Source organism: Gouania willdenowi, chromosome 17 (genome assembly GCF_900634775.1).
Source record: "Gouania willdenowi chromosome 17, fGouWil2.1, whole genome shotgun sequence".
NCBI lineage: Eukaryota > Metazoa > Chordata > Actinopteri > Blenniiformes > Gobiesocidae > Gouania > Gouania willdenowi.
The window spans coordinates 22235835-22260899 of NC_041060.1; the positions used below are offsets into that span (position 1 = coordinate 22235835).

General features: G+C 38.0%; 3 protein-coding genes across 4 annotated transcripts in view; 1 reads left to right on the top strand and 2 right to left on the bottom strand.

Annotated features, from left to right (window-relative positions):
* myom1a (myomesin 1a (skelemin)) overlaps positions 1-9855 on the bottom strand; it is a 34976-nt gene extending 25121 nt beyond the window's left edge. Inside the window, exons 1-3 of the mRNA XM_028473774.1 lie at positions 9674-9855; positions 5778-6041; positions 108-251 (exon numbers count right to left, since the gene is read on the bottom strand). Coding sequence (XP_028329575.1) covers positions 108-251; positions 5778-5995 — 362 coding nt within the window. The 5' untranslated portion in view covers positions 5996-6041; positions 9674-9855. The remainder of the gene's footprint in view (positions 1-107; positions 252-5777; positions 6042-9673) is intronic.
* Positions 9856-12474: 2619 nt separating this feature from the next.
* Positions 12475-17442, top strand: LOC114479863 (myosin regulatory light chain 2, smooth muscle minor isoform-like). The gene is made up of 4 exons (XM_028473775.1): positions 12475-12651; positions 14782-14989; positions 15076-15237; positions 17004-17442. The coding sequence occupies exons 1-4, from the start codon at positions 12490-12492 to the stop codon at positions 17174-17176; spliced, it is 705 nt and encodes a 234-aa protein (XP_028329576.1). The 5' UTR covers positions 12475-12489; the 3' UTR covers positions 17177-17442.
* Positions 17443-18273: 831 nt separating this feature from the next.
* Positions 18274-23918, bottom strand: bag1 (BCL2 associated athanogene 1). Of its 2 annotated transcripts, none has more exons than XM_028473139.1 (7): positions 23783-23918; positions 23099-23227; positions 21687-21769; positions 21498-21611; positions 21316-21423; positions 19121-19183; positions 18274-19058 (listed from the first exon to the last, which is right to left on the bottom strand). In XM_028473139.1, the coding sequence occupies exons 1-7, from the start codon at positions 23817-23819 to the stop codon at positions 18969-18971; spliced, it is 624 nt and encodes a 207-aa protein (XP_028328940.1). In that variant the 5' UTR covers positions 23820-23918; the 3' UTR covers positions 18274-18968. The 2 variants fall into 2 exon arrangements, with proteins under 2 accessions (XP_028328940.1, XP_028328941.1); XM_028473140.1 differs by having other exon boundaries at positions 23099-23297; positions 23783-23902.
* Between the last annotated feature and the right edge of the window lie 1147 nt (positions 23919-25065).

The window sequence follows — 25065 nt, forward strand, 5'->3', positions numbered from 1 at the left end:
TACACACACACACATCACACATTAATAATAAACAGTTGAACAAAAAAAGCACTTAGATGCATTACTTCAGTACTCCCCGTCTATGCTTGTGTGTGGCTTGTACTCACTTGGCTCTAAATACAGGAATAACATATCCAATGACTTCTTTGTCCGTGTCCATGGCAAGGTAGGTGCGTTTGGCTCTCTTGGGTAGTGGGCTCAGTTTAACCACCGTCTGCCCTTTCTCAGTCGTCTCTGAGGTCTTCTTCACACTTTGGGATAACACAACAGCCGTGCATCAGCACAAAAACATAAAACAGTTTATTCAAGCAGGCCAGAAGGTAAAATGTCATGTATGAAAGGAAGTTGCAAAATCTCTGTGACAAGGGTGTCAAACCATCCCATGCTATTCCTAATTTCTGCACTTGGGGTAACACCTTGTTAAGTGAGATTAACAGACGCAACAAAACTAAAGGCCAGAAGTGAACAACAGATGAAAGCAAAATGTGATAACCCCACAAACCTTTGTTGAACATGATATTTCTATTATTTAACTGGTCCGGGCTACTTGAGATCAAACTGATGGGGGGCTTCCACATACCAAATACGAAATTCACTTCCTGACACAAAAACGGTGATATCAAAAACTGTCTTTATTTATTTAGTTTTTTAAACAAAACCAAGCATAAAGTGCCAAATGACAAGAAATACTGTATACCCTCACAGGCACTGGGAAAATATCACAAATTTACACACAATTTTTCACTGTAAACGGGTGGGCAGAGAGACGGATATTCAAATCTCATGCGAAATATCACCATTATGAAATTTTGGGATAAAACAAACATTACACCTGAATAATAAATAGTTATATGATGAGGACTAAGCCTCGCCTACATGTTTTGGAACAATATCACACATTTCTACGGTATTTGTCGCCGTTAACAGTGTGGCCTAATATCTAGCAATGTAGCAAAAACAGACATCAAATCTTACACAATTGTGTGATTTCAGCGCGTGCTATTGGCACACTTCTACAGTGGAGAAATAGAAGAATAACAACAATAGTTCACTCAAATAACCCTATTAAAAATGTTTAGCACAATTTTGGAAGGTTTAAAATGACATCTAAAAGAAAGACGATGAAACAAAGAAAGAATGGAATAGGGTAAACTGACACAGAAATGAGTAAACACTGAAACGGAATTGGGAAATTTTTGAACATCTGAAAGATGTAGATATGCTGTATTACAATCCTTTAATTTAAAAAAAAAAAAACTCTCAATAAACATGTCAGACTATTTATATGGAGCTGTAAGACAACTCTGATATCCATGGAGATGTTTACATGGGACTATGAATCAGGGGGACTCCGGTTACAAAGTTACTATTTTAACAGCTCAAATTAGATTTATTTCATCTTTTCTTTTTTTTTTGAGCGCAGCAGCGCCCCATATAGGACACAAGATGGACAGCATCTCCTCTAAGAAAAGGTGCACAGTGAACAGAAGCCAACAGGACAGATAACCTTATGTTGAAGCATTTGATGGCAATTTGATAGGTTTGCAAAAAACTTGAATTGAAGGTGGTATGTTCACCTAAGACAACTTTAAGACAACATGAGCTTATTGACTGTAAACAATAATATTCTGGATATGCAATATCAAAAAGGAATCCATAGTCAGAACTGCTCTGATGGGGGACTTCCATGAGATTTTGAAGAAGAAGAATGATTTGTCCAACATAACTTTTGTCTATTATCTCCAATGAAGATGTACCGTCTCATGCTAAATGAAGGCCCAAAATCCAGTCTGCATGAATCTAGAATGAAATGGAAGGGAAAGAATAAAAAATAAATAAATAAATAAAATTAAAAATGAAATGGGAATCACATCTCAATGTTAAAAATTATGAACACTATGTCAAAAACACATGTCAACTATATCAACACCTGTTGATACAAGAAGATCTCTTAACTCAAACGTTTACGGATCTGTCAAAAACACAAGAGAAAAACAGGCATGAACCATCTCTGGCCTTCAAGGCAATAAATAAAAAATTACCATAGCGTCACATTTTCACTATTACAAAAATGTAGAACGCTCTCAAGAAGGTGGAGAAAGACTTAAAGGCCCAGGGAGACCAGTGCAACAAACTTTGAGGGTAGTAAAAGTTATCAAGAAAGCTCGCTGCCATAATGACAGCCAGTCCCAACAAAACCTTTCCCTAGCTAAAAAACGCCCTGGATGAAGCAAATAAAAAACTTCAAGCCAAAAAGTTGCAAAAAGGAGAGGTCTGGACATGCGATGGATATGTCCAGCCTGATGGTCACCTGCACTCAAACACAGCAGGCCTTAGACTAGCAGGTTAGCTGTGTTGAACTGAGTTATTGATTTAAAGTAAAAGCATGTTAGGGAAATGTTGAAACTATTGTGTTTACTGCACTGAAAATGAACCAAACAGTGCCTATGTAACAAATAATAATAATAACTATGCAAGACCTGTATTAGCAAGGCGAATACGTACTGCTGTCAGCGAGTACCTTGAGGCTATATCTTTAAAAGCTAAAGACCAAGTCCGGAACCTTAGTGTTCTGATTGACTCAGATCTGACGGTAGGCAGTCAGATCAAATCTATCACAAAAACAGCCTTCTACCACCTAAAGAACATTTGCAGAGTGAAAGGTTTAATAATTTTGAAAGATCAGGAGAAACTGGTCCATGCTTTTATCTCCAGCAGCCTGGACCATTGTAATGGTCTTCTGAAAGAAATCCCCCAAAAGAGCATCAAACAGCTACAGCTAATTCAGAATGCTGCAGCTTGGGTCTTAACCAGAACAAAGAGGTCAGAGCACATTACTCCAGTTTTAAAGTCTTTACACTGGCTCCCAGTCAGCCTCAGAATAGATTTTAAAGTTCTGCTGCTGGTGTATAAATATGTGAATGGGTTTGGTCCAGAATACATCAGTGACATGTTAGTCAGGTAGGTCTCTCAGATCTATGGACACAGGTCAGATAGTGGAGCCCAGATTTCACGGCAAACATGGAGAATACATGTGTGTGAATGATTAAAAAAAGATGTTGGGACTGTGTGAGGATGTAGGGAGTGAAACTAAAAAAAGGAAAAAGATGGATGATGCAGTGATGGTAGTCAAACCTGCCATTTTTGTAAGGAAGGAGGACACAAGAGTTTAAGGGAAAATGACAGAAAGTAAAGGATCTCTCTGAATGACTTTGCTTCCTGATATACCAACAAACTGTAAAGTATCATAATTCAATAGACTGGGCTGGATGTTGAAAGTCCAGTTCCTGCTTAGACAAGAGGAAACAGCAATGCCACTTTGATGAATACAATAGACAAGCTGTATTGTCATTATAACATATCCCATATTACAAATCTGCACCAAATGTAAAGGCTAACTTCAAAAGAAATTTGGTTTTCCTCAAGTTTTATACTGTCTTTTAAGAGCAAAAAACATAAATAGTTCTTGTTCTTGTTTACTTCTATGTTTTACAAACAAATATGTGGCAAATGTAAGAGTTGAACACATTTAAGAGTTTAACACAACTACTGACAGTGCAGAAAGCTCCTGACTGTCAGTTAGGGAGAGGCAGTCCAACGTGTTTAAGCAACTACAGTCTCACTCCCATCCAGTGTCTTTACAGTTGGCTCTTACAGCAGCGTCTCCTGTAATGTCTACAGAAATAGCCTCGCTGTCCACAAATACACCTGGCAGCCCCTCACCACAGCTGAAATTCTTCCATTGACCCCCTTTAGAAAGCAGTCCTAGTGACATCTACTCAGAGTCCTTGAGGGGCAAAGACAGACTCATTGCATGAGGAAAGCACAACATTTGATGTCACTATGGCTGCTGTACATTGTGTTTGACTACAGGAAGTTTTTTTTTGACTTTGTTGAGAACTCAAATCTTATTAACAACTCAAGCTTAAAAACAACCTTTTGCGATTAAATGACTGTCTGTGATGTGCATTAGAAACATTATATTTACCTGGACTACTTAGGGAGGAACAAGTGTACAGTTTACTGCAATACGATCTTGAACGCCATCCAGCCATAACATTATGACCACACTCAGCTGAAGGGAAAAGTTGATTGTCAAAATATCAGGCAGCAAAATATTGTTTTGTTTGCATATTTGAAGCAATAAATAGAAAAAAACAGTTTGGTGCCACTTTGACCTTGACCACATCACAGGATCATGCAGACCTGCGGCTCTTGTGTGGTACTAACACTGGTCTTCAGTGGTTAGTATATATCAAAAGAAAAATGAAGCAGTGAACCAGTGAAATGGTCAACAACAGAACATCAGAACAGGACTGCAGGAAAAGATTTCCCATGTTCACATCCCATAGGAGCTTGAGACTTATCTGGAAACACTCACACCGCCAGGATGCATTATAGGTCCAGGAATGGTTTAAGGAATTAACCACCAGTTCAACCACAAAACTACTCATATCGTCAAGAACCTAAAGCGATAAAAACTGAGACCTATACAAAACCAGTACAGTGGATATACCATTATGGCTGGTGTTAGGGCTGCACAATTAATCAAATTTTAATCGTGATTACGATTTTGGCCTCCATGAATAAATGTACCTGATTGTTGGCGATTTTTACTTTTAAAATGCGAACACATAATTAATCTCAATGAAAAGCGAGCAAGACTTCTTCAGGTCACTCGGAATTGCGTGAGTCGCGATATGCATTGATTTTGAATGTAATCTAGTCACCAGAGTTGCAGAATTTGCGTTCGGTGTGAACGCATCTAATGCTCTTGCCTTTTTATTATATGCTGAAATTTTTTTCAAGCAGCTGCCCTGTGTAAATTTCTGTAAGTTCTACGGGAAAATTGAGAAAAATTATTTTTAGTATTTATCATTATTCTTGTTGAGAGTTTTTATTTTGCACTCTAAACTGTTCACATATTGTTAAAAAGTATTTCATTAAAAATACAGACATGATGAGTAATTACAATATTGATCCAAATAATCGTGATTATCATTTTAACCTAAATCATGCAGCCCTACCTGGTGTACATGACTCTTGATTTGTTCAGTTAAAATGCATCGTATATCCAACATCAGTGTACTTATGGGAGGTTCATGAATTAAGCAATGAGAAAACAGCCAAACAGAACTCACGTCATTTTGGATCAGAAACATCATAGTAACATGCCACAAGTAAACGAGATGACCAACTATCCTCACCCCTTCGTTTTTGTGATACCACACTGCACCACAAGAGGATATTGTGAGCAATTTTGACAACCTTGTATCCAAACTGGGATATACTATCAAGATAACATCTGGCTTAATGATAAAGTAGTGAGGTCAGAACATTGCTCTGTTTTTGGGATCTTCCAAGGGACAGATAGCCACAAAGACCTGCAGCTCGTGTTAAGTATTCTGTTTTCCTGTTTGATTGTTAAATGGCTGATTCAATAATCCTAAATTCTGAAATAATAGATAATAGAATCAGAGTACTCTATGGGGTTCACTTTGCTGATTTGAGCTCAATTGTGGGGACAAAATCCCTGTAAAAGTTACAAATTACTAATTCTGACAAAAACTTGTCAACTCCCACAAAAGAAAGAATGGTTTACTAAAGCAGTGCTCTATGGCACACGGTCTTGCAGCTGAACTGATCACATTAAACCTTGACGGTCTGAGCACATTCTGCCCTCTGAGGTTTCTAAAAGCACTGGGTTACATCAGGAGCAAAGCTCAAAGCTTTCAACCATCACCCTTCTTTATCTGATCATCTAATCATCCTCTTACCGACGGCTGGAGGTCTTGTAGGTGACGGAGGACTGTTGCTTCACAGACGACTTGGAGCTCTGACGAAAGCTGCTCTCATAGTGCTGCTGCTGCTGCTGCTGATGATGATGATGATACTGCTGCTGATGATGATACTGCTGCTGATGATGCTGTTGATGCACCTGCTGCTCTTGTTTATGATGCTGCTGCTTCAGCATCACTTGCTGGGATCCTGACATCCTGAAGGCAACTCCACCGACTGGTAATGTCTGATCTTTACCCGCGCTGTGAATTAATCTGGTTGTTATTACCACTTTGATCGCTGGCATTTGTTATCATGGTAAGACAAGCAAATTAAAAGTCAAAAAAAAAAATGCATTTAACTTTGTTGAGGTTTTTTTTTTTTTTAAAAAAAGAAGACCTTATGTCAAATGGTGTAACCACATGTGCTATTTTACTTTGACACATACAGTATATGGTCTAAAAAATTTTTAATTATCTAGGTTGATAAAAAATTGTTTCTTCTGTGTGGATACAAAGTTTGAAAAATTTGAAAAAACTTTACAACTTCAAAAAATATTTTGAAGTATGTATGAAAATCAACTAAATACTACTAAATAATAATTCTCTTTCTCAGACCTGGCAGTCTTTAAATTATAGATATTATTGCGTGAAGTTTATGTTTTCTAATCAGATCTCTGCGCATTTATAATCTCAGTATGATGTGAACTCAGTACATCATACTGAAATTATAAATGCGCAGAGACATATATTCTGTTTGAGATGTAATCGATCCATGTTTTTTTTTTTACCGATAGTAAGGTAACACTTGAAAATAGAGCACATCCAGATACATCATAGGGCACACAACCATTTATTTACTCCCATAGCCCATTTGTGGATTTTAATAACCAAATCTATGCAGTGGAGGAGCTGGGTGTAGAGGCGCTGCAGCTGGACCCCTTTCAATCTATGTCTTCATGTGTTTCGATGGCTGAAAAAATGCAAAGGAAACATCCAAACTCCCTGTATCAAAGAACTGGACCTAGGTGGACTGTAACCCACGATCTTTGTAGTACATGGCACTGACTGTCATGACATTTTTTGTAGTTACACCATTTCAAAGTATTTGGTCTTTTTTTGTTTATGAAAGTGAATAAAAGAAGCTAAATGCATTTAAAGACTTTTACTCAATTTATACAGATCTTAGCACAGATTTTTGTATTGAGTAAATGTTAGTTTGTTGATTAGAGAAGAGGCATGGGTTGTGATGGTGTTTGAAGTAAGAGGATAAACTATTAGGTTAGGTTAGGCTAGGCTAGGTTAGGTTAGGTTAGGCTAGGTTAGGTTAGGTTAGGTTAGGCTAGGCTAGGTTAGGTTAGGTTAGGTTAGGTTAGGCTAGGTTAGGTTAGGCTAGGTTAGGCTAGGCTAGGCTAGGCTAGGCTAGGTTAGGTTAGGTTAGGTTAGGTTAGGTTAGGTTAGGCTAGGTCAGGTTAGGTTAGGTTAGGTTAGGTTAGGTTAGGTTAGGCTAGGCTAGGTTAGGTTAGGCTAGGCTAGGTTAGGTTAGGCTAGGTTAGGTTAGGTTAGGTTAGGTTAGGTTAGGCTAGGCTAGGTCAGGTTAGGTTAGGTTAGGCTAGGCTAGGTCAGGTTAGGTTAGGTTAGGTTAGGCTAGGTCAGGTTAGGTTAGGTTAGGTTAGGTTAGGCTAGGTTAGGTTAGGCTAGGCTAGGTTAGGTTAGGTTAGGCTAGGTCAGGTTAGGTTAGGTTAGGTTAGGTTAGGTTAGGCTAGGCTAGGCTAGGTTAGGTTAGGCTAGGTTAGGTTAGGTTAGGCTAGGTCAGGTTAGGTTAGGTTAGGCTAGGTTAGGTTAGGTTAGACGAGGCTAGGCTAGGTTAGGTTAGGCTAGGCTAGGCTAGGCAAGGCTAGGCTAGGTTAAAAAGAAGCGTTTAAATTGGAGCTCTTTTAGCAACAATTCAGTTGGTTAACTCACTTTTCAATTACTCAATTCCCAAATTAATTAATAAAACAAACTAGGTTATTTTATTTTTTAAAAATAAACCTGGTTCATTGCTTTAAGTTATTTCCACTGATAATTTTTCACAATACACCTTTTCGCGGTGACATCATCATCCGAGACATTTGCCTTAGCAACGCCCTTTGCCATTTTATAAGGAGTTTACATTTGCCCGCAATTTACACTATTTACCATGGACAACACAAAGGTTTTACTCAATGTTGTACAAATATTTCAGCAGATTAGAGCCAAAGGCCAAGCACCGATATGAAGGGAAGTTACATCTGGTTGGTTACGAGTAGCTCATTAACAGCCCTGGCGTCTACACAATGGAGAAGATGAGGACTTACAAAAGCTTGGATGCATATATTTTCTTTAAGGTAGGCTTATGTATGTGTTTTTGTGTCTATATAGGCCTGTGTCATCATGATAATTGGCTCATTTACGCGATGTGGCTATGCTAGGCTAGCACCACTAATAATACAATAATAATAATACAGCCTAAATTACAACATAAATGGGTATATGAAGCACATTTGTTTATTGAATATACTTACAGTTCATATACAAGTCAGCGCATTGCATATTTACTGTTAATTTCACGTTGCTTGTTTTCAAGTTAGACATACTAGTCATAAACATTTCAGTCATTACTGAATAAATTACAATTTAAATGTAGGCTAATTCATAATCAATGTCATAAAATCAGTCAGGGAGAAATTAGATCCCCAAAATACACAACCTACCAACGAAATGTCTACTGCAAACATACGACCACTTTGATTTTGGGCTCCATGTAGTTCCATCTACGTTTATTCTCAGTGCTTGGATCCATAATTTCCATTTCTGGGCTTTTTCTGTCAGTATTCTGTAAAAGACTATCTTTTTCTTCAGCCAGGCATGGTTATGACAGCCAAATACTACCCAGGATTTGGGCAATATAAGATAAAAATCAGCCAGACAGCAAAATCAGCGGCAAATAGCGGTTGTCAGGCAAATGATTACCACTCCTAACATGCCGGCGCGCGTTAATAAGTGCTGACGTCACGCGAAAAGTACATTTTATAGACCCTCAAAAATCCCAGAAAACCAAATATGATTAACTTTTTATTATTTTAAGATTATTTAGTATAAAAACCATCAAAGAAAAGTAATAGAAATAGACCCAAATAAAACACCTAACATGCAGGCTATGCCTTGATGCAGTTATATCCCCAAAACAAGCAGTTTTAGGATGCTATACTGTCAAAAGTATTTACAGACTTAAATGACATGATCAGAGATTTCCTTTTATACACTTCTATTAAAATCATAATACTTGTTAACAATGATTTGTTTGGTCCTAATTGAAAATAAGAAATAAAAACAAAAATGAAATAAACTCAATAAGACAGGCTGTTCGGTGGAACCTCAAACTAATTTCAGTTTGAACTTGACCTTGTCTTCCTAAGGAACAAGCACCAACTTCACCAAAACCAAATGGGAAATCTAAGATTTTCACTATCAACTGGCGAAAACATGTCATCCAATCAGAATTAATACTGATTTAATTTGCAAAACCAAACAGCTGATTCTTTGACCCCAACCAGAAAAAGAACACAGTATAACCTCAGCTCACTGCAGTAAGTATATGTCGATCTGCTCTAAAAACCAACATATGGCTAAGAGATACAAACTCCTACCAATGCAACATAGGGACACAAAGTAATTTATATGGACCAAGCAACCATATCTCTTCTATGTTAAAGGTTAGGTTAATTCAAAAATATTAGATTGCACATGCAATTCAATCAACAAGAACACAACATCTTAAAACCATAGAAACAAGCTTCCATTTGCCATTCTGTGACATGAATATGCCTCATGAACAGGATTTCAGAGAATATCCTCAGATGTGTTAGACTCACCACTAATAAATATCCACTGATCCACAAAAAAAGAGGTGAGGTGTTATTCCCAAAGAGGAAAAAGCAAGTTCAGATCCAGGCAAAGCAGCCAGGTGAGAGCCAGTGGACAGGACGAAGGTCCACAGAACAAAAATAATGCTGCCACTCTGCAGAATGCCCAAGACACTCTCAGGACCTTTTAAGGCTGTGGTGGCTTTAAAATTAGACCATGAGAAGGAGGCCTGCTTCTGCTTCTGCACTCAGAGCGTGGGTGGGGGCTTCTGTGGTGTTTGCCTGGAACTCTGGGTGGTGAAATTAAGTGAGATAGATACTTAAGTAAACCTTCAGGCATACCACAACTTATCAGTAACCCAATTATAAACATAAGACCACATAGTACTGAGGTAATGTCAGAAAAATAAAGCCCAACCACCAGTGAGTAGTTAACAGGGTTGTTAGAAATGTGATCGTTGCTTCTATCTAGTGGTCAAGTATGGAAACTACAAATGCCCCTAATTTCCACAAGTAAGAATATAAAATCGAAATCGGATTATTTACTGAGGGGGATTTTTAAAAAGTAAATTGGAAAATCGATTTACCAGTTTAATCATGTGTAATCACGGGAAGAGTCTCTCTCCCTTTACAAACTATTGAAAAACAAGTCTAAAAGCATTCTCCCCAACACATATATATATATATATATATATATATCACTGAGCATGTCATCTGTTGGAGCCTTGTCCTTAATGTACTTATGGATCTTGGATGTTTCATCCTGGATAGTGGCTCTCACGCTCACTAGACCTCAGCCTCCTTCCTTATGGCTAGCGTACAGTCACAGGGTGCTGGATTTGGGGTGGAACCCACCGTGCATGGTTAGGAGCTTTCGTGTCTTAACATCAGTGGTCTGTATCTCATCCTTTGGCCAGCTTATTATTCCTGCAGGGTATCTGATTACTGACAGGACGTAGCTGTTTATTGCCCGGGACTTGTTCTACCCATTGAGCTGGCTTTGTAGGACATGCCTTACTCGTTAGCGGTATTTGGCCGTCGCCGCTTTCCTTGTCATCTCTTCGAGGTTGCCATTTGCTTGTGGGATTTCGAGGTACTTGTAACTGTCCTCATTGTCTGCCAAGGTCACCATCCGACCACGCTTCTCTAGTCCGAATGACATCTATCTATATATATATATATATATATATACAACAAAGAAATAAAAAGTATTCCCTACATACACATAGGGTAGTTGAGTTGGAATGTATCTGGTGGCGTATTCCGTTGCTTTGTCTAATCAGAGTGCTTTATTCTGGATGCTTGGAGTGCTTTCACGTTGATTCACATGGTATTAATGAATAAATGCGGCGCATGATTGAGAAAGTTTATGCTACATTTGTTACACGCCTGTTATGAACTTATTTACCACTGATTGTAACGCGTGGTGATGTATCTTGCCGTGGACGTGTGCTGCTGGATAGCAAAATGAGCAAGACTTCTTGATTTCCACACGGTCTTGTTTATTCTAAAGAAATATGAGGGCGTCACCACTCGTCACATTGCACGTCGGTCTGAGTACACGCGGCCGATGTCCACGACATTAAAAGTAAAAAGAGGAAGTAAATGAAGAAGAGTGACCTAATAAACATACCAAAATAAAAGAGGTGCCACCTTGGGGTGTTATACATTCAAAAGTGACTGTTACATGATGTAGAAAGCAAAAAAAAGCACTTTGCAAATGCCCACATTCCAGAAAGACAGAGCTAAACTTTTCCCCCAGCTGGATTGATCCTTTTTTTCCTTTTTGATGTTATGGTTATGAAACTGAAATTTGATGACTGAGTGCTTTGATGCGTTCCTTTGATATATTAGAGCAGGGGTTCTCAACTGGTTTCACGACTGGTACCCACATTTTGCCACGTTCATTAAATTGCGACCCACTTTTTTTTTTAGAATTCAACCAACCAAATTTAGTTTTTCAAAAATAGCTGTTGAAAACACACATATATAATCTTTTTAAAAACACAAATATATTTATTTTCCTGTGTAACATGCATTTCACAGTGTCTGTCAAAAGTTTCTTTCAAAATAAAAGACAAGTCCAATTTGAGAGGTACTTATTTTTGACCAGCTGGCCGCGACACACCCAGTACAGGTCCGCAACACACTTTTGGGTCCCGACCCACCAGTTGAGAATCACTGTATTAGAGTAAATGCTGTAAAGTTGTATTTAACGTGTGTCTTCTGTAACTCAGCATTCTACATACTGTATTAATAAATGACAAACATTTTCACTTTGGAATCAATGACAAAATCCCAAAGGGCAAAATCCAAACAATAAGTTAACAAAAATCCCAGCTTTATTAAATTTTCATTAATACCTAAACATACTGGTTTGTACCACCATATAAGCCTAATAGTAATTAAGATTAAAGATTAAGATTAAAGATTAAATCGGGCTTTCGCCTTTAATTGGCCATGTAATGTTAGTACATTATTGGAATTTGTCTTCTGCACTTAACCCATCCCTGAGGAGCAGTCGGCAGCCATTTTGCGGCGCCTGGGGAGCAGTTCGGGGTTAAGGGACTTGCTCAACATCCCACAGTGACGGCCCCGGTGAGGCTTGAACCGGCAACCCTCCGATTACAAGCCCAGCGTCCTTAACCACTAGGCCACCACTCCCCCAAGGCCTAAAGCATATGTTATGTTACGTATTAGGCCTATATGTAAATAAATATTATTTATACATTAGTTGGGGATTTTAAGTATTGTTCTAATTGGGGAATTCTAATTAAGGGAATCCGCCCAACCTGGCAACCGCATACCCATCTGAAGGTGGTCAGATGGAACATTCCAGAAAGATCGGCTCTACCTGCTGCGCTGTGATTGGTCCATCCTTGGCCGGAGCAGATAAAACGTTGAAGGCTCCCCTTGATCATCAGACAGTGAATGCCTCGTCAGGTCCGTTTGAGACAAATATAAACTCAAAAAGGGATATTTTAAAGGTATGTCATCTTTCCTCCTGTTAATCTACATTTACGCTGTATATTGTGTGAGTAACATTTACAGACAGGCTAAACAAATGCTATTAGCGCGTGAAGCTAACCGGTTTGTGGGTCAGGATGGCTGCTGCGTTCACGGTGACTGGGATTTTTCATTGACACATTAAAACACACGTGTCTGCCGCCATTGAAGCAGAAACGTAGCCGCTATAAATAATTATATTTGATACAATTGAATTCACAGAAATATTTTTCAACCATGTGAATGTAATTTTTAATACAATGATGATCATTATTACGTGTCATTAAAACACACCGTTTTCACGTGAATTATTAATAATTGCTTGAGGTGAAATTTCATGAGGAAAATAGAATAAAATTCAATAAGATGGCCTCTTTATCTATACATAAACCACCTTTTATTCCCGACTGCTACTTCAATACAAGCATTTGTAATTCTGGATTTGTAGAAATTATTTTATTTTTTTTTACCAGTAAGATATGTACATTTTATCTTATTGTAGGTGTTAGTATTTGTAATTATAGTATTTTGGTAATGAGCTGTCATCTCTGATCTGCAACTTTCTATGGGAATAACTTTGGGTAACAAATAAAACTATGCAAATAAAGATGTGCTTATTTTTAGATACATATGCGGAGTAACAGTATTTAGGCAAGACAAGAATGAGGAATAGAATATACCTTTTTTTTTGATCACCTTAAGGAAAATGCAATTGTTGCAATAACACGATTAGAAAAAAAGCTGACAGAAAGAAAATAAAAAAAATAAATACCAGCATAAATAATAGGTGAATACAGTGGGATTAAAATGTTTTCATGCTACAACTCTATCAAACACATTTCACTTCATCCTATTGAAGTTGGCATGAATGTGATTTTGGTTTTACCAGTTTACTAAACTGGTACAGATGTAAATGTTTATTTTTTTTGCGATCAACAAATGATCTATGAGACTAATGTATTATGAAGTTTGATGTCTGAATAAACTGAGGGAGGGGTTCCTAACTATTTCAGATCTGTGACACTGCAGCAAACTCAGGAGAAAAGGCTGAGATTAATGATTAAATGCATCTAAAGCAGCAAATAACTATACAAATGACAGGACGAAGTTATGTTATTAGACCATTAATTAACATGCATACATAGCACGAAACCTCCAACCAGAAACCTACATTTATAGTATTCCAATCACTTTTATCCTCATACATAATCACTATAAAGCAACTCTAAAGCTGTGAAGAACAAAGGACTTTTTATTGAATTTGAACTGTAAATTGTATGTGGAATTATTTTCTCTTATTCTGTAATTTAGTTTTATACCTGTATGTAAATAACTCATAAGCCGTTTGTATGTTTACATAACTAAAGCCTCTTGCTATGTCAATGTTGCCTATTGTACATTGTATTAATAAAAATAGATACAAATGTAAAAAAAAAAAAAAACCTAGCACTAAACCTTTACATTACAACTACTTCAACTCGTGGATCTGTAATTTTTGTTTTGAAGTTTGGTTGATTTACAGTGTCCATCCTGTTCTGTGACCTTAAATTAACAAGTTCACTGAACCAGCCTGAAAAAGGACAAACCATTTAAACCACTAACCAGAACACTAGTAAAGGTAATGTGTGCAGCCTTGTGGGGCCACCTGGTGGCTGACAGGGGTCCCCTACCTCCACTTAGTTTGCAGATTGCATGAAATGACTGACATTTTGTTGCAAAACTTAAACATTTGGTTTATTAAATCACTGTAGTGTTTTAACCCAATTAATAATAATACATTTCCCTTTGGTGGAAATGTAGTTGGTGTTATGTTATTATTGCTCAAAGCACACCTGAGTGAAACGCCATCACAGGGATGTTAAAGGGATGGAGTTCAGGGAGTTTTATTCAAAGATCCACAAGATTCTCGTGGTCGGTATATTTTCAGGTAACTCTGGAACAATTTAACGTGTTTTCATTCCAGTGAGGAAGGCTATGTTTTTGATTCAATTACTTAACCGAATGCTATAACTGTGGATCCTTCAGGTACCCAAAGCACAAGAGTCTTCTTGTATCTAGACCGTGTGGTTTTTGGCATTCTTTCCAAGCTCAAAACGTTCTGGCCTTTGCAGAGTTGCACTCACCAGACGGTAATCATGTCGAGTAAGAGAGCCAAGGGAAAGAACACCAAGAAGCGCCCTCAGCGCGCCACCTCCAATGTGTTTGCCATGTTCAATCAGTCCCAAATCCAGGAGTTTAAGGAGGCTTTCAACATGATCGACCAAAACCGAGACGGCTTCATCGACAAAGAGGATCTCCACGACATGCTGGCGTCATTGGGTATACGGGATGGGTACTATCTCACTTTTCAACATGGCCCAAGGCAATCCTTCAGTGGTGTTGAGGCTTCTTGTTTTTCTGCTAAGGTAAAAATCCCACAGAGGAGTACTTGGACGCCATGATGAACGAGGCCCCCGGACCAATCAACTTCACCATGTTTCTGACCATGTTTGGAGAGAAGCTGAACGGCACCGATCCCGAGGATGTGATCCGGAACGCATTCGCCTGTTTCGATGAGGAAGCCACAGGTGATGATGAGGAAGATTTAGAGTTTTGTCTGAAACTCACTTTTAGTTCAGGGACCAGGTTTACTCAAACCGGACCTCGGCTAGACCAGTTAAATCATAGGATAATGACCTAGGAAGGATGACATTTCCAACCTTTTCCTTTTCTTGGAATTACTTTGAACAATAAGAAATTTCTTAAAGACATGGTGCATTGCCACCTGCAGAATGTAGTGAGTCTACAAATGCAATTATTATCCAGTCACATGTATCTGAAACTGAACATTTGTATTTATTAGCATTAAAATAACTCAAGATCTAGAAATCATTGAACTTTACAACATTTTTACATTTGTGTGAGAATCTTCAACTGACTAATCACACCAATATTAATTGGGCAATATTAAAGAACCATGTTAATAATTGCATCTTTAAAAAATGCATTACTTTTTGCTGGGCTAGCTCTGTGTATTAAAGGTGTTTTGCTGCCATCTTCTGTTCAGTTGTGGGCCTTTGGCTTTGTGTTATTGTTTGTTACTCTTGGTCCTAAAGAGACCCAGTCTGTGTTCAAAATCGCGCACACTAACGTACTACAAACTCAATGAGTATATACTGTCTGCTATATATGATTAAGATGATGACCGTTCCAACGGAAGTTTACTTCTAAGTTTCCCAAGATGCATTTCAAACCTACGACAAAAACCAGAAACACACTGAGGCTAAAAATCTGTTAATTCTCCACCTTTCAAAGTTCTGAAAACATTTTAAGTGAAAAAGTGACCAAGTAGAATATCAACATGCGGTCATTTAATCCATAAAATTTACGGAAACACATTTCATGCTGACATTTCAGAGACCCGCCATTGTGCTACTGACTAAACTTCTGGTTAACTTGAAAACGAGCTCTGTTTACTAATGGAAAACAAGAAGAGATGGTTTATTTTGAAAACTGTTTGATTTTTAGCTTGAAGCTGGTCTCAGGGTGATTTTACATTCCGCTCGCAATGCATTGTGGGGCAATTGAGTATGACTAGTGTGCTCACCTATAGACTGTAAAAAGGACGGGACAATGTCCCCAGTGGAGTGAAGCATTTATTTTGGAGCTCCCCCTGCTGACTGGCTGCTGTATAGGTCATAAACCCCGCCTCCTCATTGATAACGGATGGGATGTGGGTCAAACTGTAAAGTTATAATACTCAACACATGATTTTTCTTTTTTTTTTTTTACAAACCTAAACTCTGCTGTGATTTAGTTATTATCACTCTACATTGTGTTCAAGTGCTCATTTTTCTGTGAAGTTTGTTTTAAATAAGCTGAGGTTGAAAAAGGGGATTTTGCGTCATATATGATAATTGACAGCCACGGATCTTGCGTAGCTCTCTTTGTGAATAGCAGTTACGTTGTGAAGGAAAGCTGAGATGCCATTTAACTAGGTAGTTAGTAAAATTTCCAGAGGGAAAGATACTTGTTCTTAGCGTAGCTGGGCTGTGTAAATCATCAGGACAGTACGCTAAATGGGCAGGACATGTTACCAGGGCCTGTCCCACCGGACCCTACTGCGCCGACTCTGGCTTCAAATGATGTAAACACCATATTGGGCTTCAAGAACATTGAGTGGCAACAGCTACAGTGCGTGCATACTTCCAAAAATGTACCACTATAGTTTACATCTGGGTATTTATGTACTCAATCTTTCCATACTATCTAATGTTAACTACATATTAATTTTTGACATCACAAAACTGGAATAGCAATCATTTTTATGAAATAATTGCATTTCTCCCAACAGGTATGATTCAGGAGGAATATCTGCGTGAGTTGCTCACCACAATGGGCGACAGGTTTAACGATGAAGAGGTGGATGAGCTTTTCCGTGAAGCGCCCATCGACAAGAAAGGAAACTTCAACTATGTAGCATTCACACGCATTCTCAAGCACGGCGCCAAGGATAAGGACGATTAGTGAGCCGGGGCCAGTTTCCACTGCACTTTACACGTATGTTCACGGAGCTTCACTGTGGTTTTATGCACTGAAGGTCATTTATTCACGCTGCTTCCTGGACCGTCACCGGTCCACTTTCATGTTTTGCACATTTCTTGTTGCACTGAATATTCACGAGCATGAGACAGGACACGAATGGATCACATGGGAAACTCACTGACACAAGATGAGAATTCTGACTTTTGTAGCATATTTAAATGTTTGAGATTAAACTTGTTCAGGAAGGATTATGGCTTTGTTTCTTATCAAATCACCACTTTGAAACTTTTCCTTAACTTCATGTTACAGTTTACGTATATTCAGTGGGAAATTAACATGATTTGATATCACTGCTTACATAAATGACTGGAATAAAATTGTGAAGGTTTTTTTACTAGCTTTAGTCACAACCCAACAGTTGAACCACTGCCTTTGTACTAAAGTTGTTTGGAATCCTTAGATTTCAGATCCACATCTCTAAGCAGGGAGGAAAAAAAGATCCAGTTTTATCTGCGTCTTCTTACTACACGTATTATAGTTAGCCAACAACTCTAGGGACAGATATGAAGTTATCTTTGAGCAGTGGTTCTTAACTGGTATGGCTTTTGCACGCAAACACAGCCCAACCTTTCTTATACTTACCGTCAGTACAGTTTTAACCTGAAATAATGCAAGAGTATGACGAAGGCAACATTTAAAAAGTTTGTGTTGAGACCCAAAGAGTCCTAATAGTTAAGGAATCTCGATTATACCCTGAAAATGCACTATCAAAGCAGTTGTGCAGTAGTTGAAAAGGTTCGTCTAAAAGCCTTTTAAAGGTTACAAATGCATATAATGAAGAAAAAGTTTGAGAAATAAAATGTTATTTGCAGCATTAAATATTAAGTCCAAGCAAATGTTTGAGTCTCAAAAAAAAATGCTTCCTGACCTACGAGTTAAGAATGAGACTCCTGTGCTTTAGTAGTAAACTATTCTCTTGCATTAAAAATTGTGTAAATTCAAAAATTGATTAGAAACAAATTAACTGGCTAACATTAAATGTTTGCACATTAATCCTATAAATCAGTCACTTAAACAGATTTGTCCTTTAAACACATTGTATTTACATAAAAGTAATTTTCTCAAACATTAAAATGAACACTGAAAGACGACTAAAGAAGAGGCAGTAAATCATGATGCACTGACTCATCCAAACACATCAGAGCAGTGCAGACTGCATGTGTTTGATGCACAGCCTACTGCATTGCAACTGGTGCATTATCAACATGCAGAGATGCAGCCCTCCAGGACCAGGACTGAACCCCTCAGCTCCAGCTCAGTCTTTTCATTAGACAAGAATTTTCTAATAATCCAAATGACCCAGTGAGGTCTGGGAATTAATGAACATCTCCTTCAGAGTGACTATTTAATTTCCTACTTTAATGGGCAGAGTCATCACAATGTTTTCTTTTCAAACCAAAGATAAAATTAAAGTAAATCATTTGAGTGTAAACTTTCCGTTCATCTGGTTTGAATTCATGCCCACCTGTAAAGGTTACTGAACCTTTAAAAACAATGGGTGCAATGTGAGGGTGTCTACAAACGTTTGACCACATGGTGCACAAACAACTGGGATTGAGAAAGATCTTGTTGCAGCCAGCTGCTGGTATTCTCCACCTGTGGTACCAGTGAAGCCCCAGTCAACCCAGCATCTGTTCCCACTTCAAACCATGAATAAATAAAGCAGGGTCTGCTGTTGCTCACAGAGCAACGTAAAGCACATGAAGAGGACAGATTACTCCGCCAGGGCCAGGTTTTTGGACTGGATCTTCCACAGGTGGTGAGATATGGAGGCTTCAATCTTGTCGCACTGGTTCAGGAAGTCCTGCCAGAATACAAACAGTTTCCTCAGTGTTTCTGGTTTTGGATGGATGTAAACAGACTCACCTGTACGGTCTTTACTAGCCCCTTTTTCTTCATCCTGCAGTCTGTGAAGTTTTCTGGGACACTCTGAAGAAAGAAAAGCAGCTGATTATTACCTACCAATAAGATATTACTGAGCTACACTCAATCATCACAACTTACAACTACTGTAATTTCCGGACAATAAAACGCATCGTTTTATTGGCCACATTACAATATTTTAGCAACTTTATGAGAAAAATCCACAAATGCCACAGCTTAACATAGACCGCACCCTATTGGCTGATGAAGGTGCCCTTCAGACAACTCGGCCAATCAGAACGGGCAGGTAGGCGGGCTGCTGTACTCAAGTTTCACAGAAATGTCTGTTTCAACTGATAAGTTTCCTTTACTACATCAAGTCCCCTCCTCACTGCCCCACGTCTACATATTAGTCCATTTACAGCTTTTTATGGTCACTTTTTACTGGAACCAGACTGATACACCGCTTCATCCATTCTTACCGTAAACTACCGCAAAGCAGTCACAACGAGTCGGACTGAGTCAGAATACGGTCGCGATCACTTCTGAACAAATCCAACGTGGTGATTTGTAGGGACGTCCCGATACAACTTTTTCACTTCCGATCAGGTGGGACGTCAGGGACATTTAGGTTTGTTGTGAAATCTGTAGTGATAACTATTGTTTTCATATATTTAAACGTAAGGCTGAACGATAAACCTTAATCGCATCGGTTTAAAGGTTTTCACTACTGCGATAACGTAACCTCAGATGTTTGAGGTTTTTTCTTCCGTCTCCATCATTTAAGCGTTATATATGTTCACCAAACTGAATTGCCGAGAACCGCCTTCCTGGGCTGCCGGCCAATCAGAGAGGGTTAGGTTACAGAACACAAGCTTGTATGTGCTACAGCGAGTCTCTGAGTGCGCTAACAACTACACCAGGGCCCTAGAAAATCCACGTTAATGGAAACATGGAATCCAACAATGAAAACAGAATCTACTGTTGAACGCGGAAATGGACAGAATGGGGTTGAAACGCCGTCACCGTTCAAGGAAAGGACGTTTTTGTATGCGGAAATGTCCTTCTCACTCTGGCCGTTTAAAACTACATAAACCATCACTGACTCCTAAATCAGAGCCACCAGTGGCCGCGCAACTTTAACTTGTCTGTAAAACTGTCCGTTTCTCGTGTAGCGCTGCTGTGCTCCATGAGCACAGCAGCAGCTTTAATCAGCCTCAACTGCTCACAGCGTTTAAACAACATCTCATGATGTAAAATGGTTAAAATTTTGTCAAAATCTGTACTTTTGACATAATCCTGCTAACAAACAGTCAAACAAAAATGCCGTGAAAATATTACCATCTCATTTTTAATAATCTTGTGAATTTGCAAAAGTCTTCTTCACTTCTGAAACTGACTAGTTGGGGTTCATTATCCTACAGTGTGACTCATTAGCATAATAAAGGATCCCTGGTGTCAATGCCCCAGGTATTTTATTGCTGAGTCAACAGATGATGGGATGGGATGCTGTTTCTATTAGTTTTTCGCAAAAAGCAATATTTCTAAAGTTTCGGCCAAGTGTAATTGTGCTTTGAATGCGTTTCCATTGAAACCTCGTAACACTCCGCATACCTTTGTTGTTTTCACGTCTAATATGCCAGTAATCATTTTTAAGTATAATAATAAGAAATGTCCCAGTCTCCTTTTCTGTCCACACGTACCGTGCCATGTTTTCTCTGAGAGAAGTGGTCATGTGATCAGGTACGTCGCATCATGTGATGTGCAAATGCATAAAAAGTGTCTCCATAGCGCTTTTCCAATACATTTCAATATACGAATATTTCATATATATGAAATACCTCCATCAAAGAGTAAAAACTTTAGCGATTTGGGTGTTTTTTCAAACAAAATTCAGGTGTTTCCATTACCAGTTTTTATTGTGCTGTTCAGATTTTGTGCATTTCTAAGGGTGATGGAAACACAGCTACTGACTTGCTTTGCCTTCGCTGGTATATCCTAAAAAATCCTGTCAACACTGAATGATCCCAGTTATAGCACCAAAAACCAGCACATTGCTTTGTTTGATTCATCTTAAAAAAGCAAAACTAAGCCAATTTTAACAGAGTAAAAGTGAATAGTCAAACATTCCCACCCACCTCTGTGTATATTCTTATTAATAAGTGAATGATGTGTGAGAGATAAGTTGACGTGGTTACCATGGCGTCTATCTGCTCTAGGATCTTGATGAACTGCTCTGCTGCTGCTTTCACTCTGTTGTCCAGTTTATCCAGAGCCTCCACCTGCAGGTCCTTAGCCAGGAAACCCTGGTGTGAGGAAAAGGTGACACGTGACAACACAACCGACACACACACACACACTCTGCAGTTCACAAACCCACGTTCTTCAAACCCTTCAGCTCTCCGTCCACCTTCTCCAGCTTGGTGGCTGCCTTCTCCACGCACTTCTCGATGTCTTTGAGCTTCCTGAGTTCAGCCTCCTCCTCTGGACTGTTCTGTTAGAACACACACACAGTCACTCTATAAACACACACACACACACCTCAGAGACACAAAGGCCAAGGCTGTACCCGCTTTCCGATCATCATCAGCTTGCAGCCTTCTTTGACTCCAAAGCTGGCGAGACTCTCCTCCATGTCCTTAAGTGACTTCCCTGCAATGGAACAACAAACGTGGAGCAAATGTGAACAGAACGCTACACAACTCAACTTCATTTGTCATTCTAAGAGACATTTCTGAGCTCCAACACGTATCAACAAGAGTTAGTTCATCTAAAATAGACATGTCTTCTGTAATTTCTTTAAATATTCTTCAGATTTTCACAATTATTCAACAAGGCGTGGCAGGGATGTTCACCTGCAGTATTGCAAAACTTTAATTAACCTTCATGTGTTGCTTTGTATACTGTATGTTTCTTATCTCTACCAGCACAGTTATGTAATAAATGTTTAATATTTTGTATGTGCAAACAAACAAATTAAAAAAAACAAAAAACTGACAGCCCTAAGACTAATTTTGTGCGGACCCAAAATAACGCAGGAAATGACTCCAAAAATACACAAAATGACTCAAAATGAAAAATATACAACAGACAACTAAAAAAAATCGAAATCACTTTTTTCTTAAAAATACACAAGAGGACATATAAAACATACACATAAATAACAGAACAACATGCAAATCAACAAAGACACACAAAATGACATAAGAAATTAAGCAAATAAGGGAAATAAAAACACAAAAATTCCTCCAGACTTAATTTTTAATCCAGATACTCATAAAATAAAATCTCAGTACACATTTTAAGTGTCTCAATAAGGGCCAAAAGAGTGATTGTCTTCTTGTAAGTTGTGGTTAAGGAAACTATTTTCATGTTTACTTTAGAACACCAGTGTCAAACCCAAGGTCCGGTGGCCAAATATGGAGCATCCAATTCTGGCCCGAAGGAGAAAGTAACAATGACAGAGAAAATATGAATCATTGTGTAAATAAAATTCAATAATATTTGCAGGGGCCCACAGTTTTTCAGGTGCTTATATATCGCACGATTGCAGTCATTTTTAATGTTAAACTGTTGAAAAAACTCAAAATTCTTACAAAATTCAAGAAAATTTCCTCAAAAGACAACATATTTCCATTAATTCAATAGAAATTAGTCACAAAATCTGGGAAATTTAAAGTGAAGATCCTGTTGAGATTGATATCTATCACTTATTTTTAGGTTATAGTCATTTTCCAACATATTTTGGATTTCGTGTAAGCTCAAACTAGGATGCAATAATGTTGAAATGACTTGTTTTCCTGCATAAAATCTGTGGCCCAATTCAGATCAAACTGCTCCATATTTGGCCCCTGAACTGAAATGAGTTTGACACCCCTGCTTTGGAAGATAATGACATTAAAAACATATCAGAAGAGTTGAAACAGGTGCGTGGCACGCATTGATCCACCTGTATCCATGTGTTGGTGTGTCCTGTCCTACCTTTAAAGATGATCTTCTGCAGAGCTGCTGGGACTCCAGTAGCCTGAGTGAGGCTTTCACTCAGGTCTTTCACTGTCGGTCCTTTGCTCTCATCCTGACCTGTTACTGTGATGCTGTGCTTATTTGACCCTAAAAGGGGAGAGGGAAAAACTAAATGCATCTTTTTAAGATTTCCTTCCAAGGAAACTGTGAAATCTGCCTAGAAACAGAAGGAAGCATAACAAACATAGAGCTCAAAAATTCATAATTTCAAAGTGTGTATAGAGTGTAAACGGAACGTAATACAAACAATAATCTATTATTCAATGTATCCAATTTAGTCGACTTGAATCACTTTAAACATAGTTGATTGAAACTTGTCCAGAAAAACAAAAACAAATAAGAATCTGAATAATAGTTAATATTGGTAATTCATGTTTGAGAAAGGTTATTAATTAAAAAATAAAAAATAATAATAAAAAATATTAAAAGATGTTTTTGAGTAAAGTGGGCCACACAAACACCCTAAAAAAAATCAAAATGTTCAAATATGCTTGTAGACAACCACAGAAAACATCCTAATGTATGTCAGATAGCAGCTACGTTAGCTTAGCATGTTCCTGCTAACTTCGTCGCTTTATAAACAGTCCACTTGTGTTGCTGTCCATCGGTAAACCGTCAAATAACACAAAACAGCATTCTTACCGTGTGTGACTGTCACGGTTATCGTCAGATCTGCCATTCTTCAACGAAATGTCCCTTTAAACGACAAAACGATAAGCTAACTAGTGCTAACTGCTAAACTTCCTCCTAATAATTTGATTGGTGGCGTTTAGTAGCGTTTACCCCCACCAGCGCCCTCTAAAGGCCGGGGGTGGGAACCTCTCTTTCAGTTAAAAAATAAACAAATAAACCCGCTATATGTATTTAAAAATTATTTCATTTAGTTAAATTTGAGTGCAAATAAGCATAAAACACACAAATAATAAACTCCCTAATGTTAAAATATGGAGCTACACCAATTCACCATTTACTTTATAGCAAATGTTTACAAATATAATATAATCTGACATTAAATTTGTGTTGGAGAAGTAAAATGTGATTTATAGTCACTTAATAAATTACACAACAAAAAAATGTATGTTTGAAAAAAAAAACATGTACACAATATTCACCGTAAGGAAGGTCAAATGAATGTTGGAAAAAAAGGCATTTATTTTGCCAATTATTATCAATGCTAATAATAAACAGAAATCTTGATATCATGCTAATAATGCAGTTATTGGCATTGTAATACAAATAATTTATAATAATTGTATTAGCAGTTTAATTAGTCAGTTTTTTTTTTTTTTTAATTAAGTGTTTTTTATTGGGTGCAATAAACAACTTAGTGTAACAGTGAACACGTACCCACAGTATTTAAAATAATCTTTAGGTAGCCTGCTGTTTGTTTGATGAGTAAAATAGAGAATAGAAAGCATTAGAAACGGTTTTATTCACAGTGAAATAAAGAGAAAGGAGAGCAACAGTAATAAGAAGGGGTGAGTTCAGGGTGGGTCTGTGCAGCTTGTTGGAAAAGATGTTTTTTATGGCCTCAGGTTTTAGTTCATCTCTCTAAGCAACTATTATTAGTAGGACTGAGAGGTGACTTAAAAGCTGCATATGCAATAAAAATCACTTTAAACTGTGATGTAGTGATTACTCAAGGAAGTGCAACATTCACATAACGTCTCCAACTGGATTTAAGAGATCAAAGGCATCTGATGGTTCCCATGGTAGCGTAGACTTACCCGTTTTAAGGTGTCTTCCTTGTTCAGCTGGAAGGCATGTGCATGTATCGACCATATTAAACCTTATCAAAGTCCTATTTCTCTTTTTCTGCTGAGTAAAATGTCAAAATCCATCCAACATAATGTTCCTGGTCTTCTTTGGAATAACGTCAAAATGCCAATGCACACTTATAAAGAGACATTACATGTGATATAACT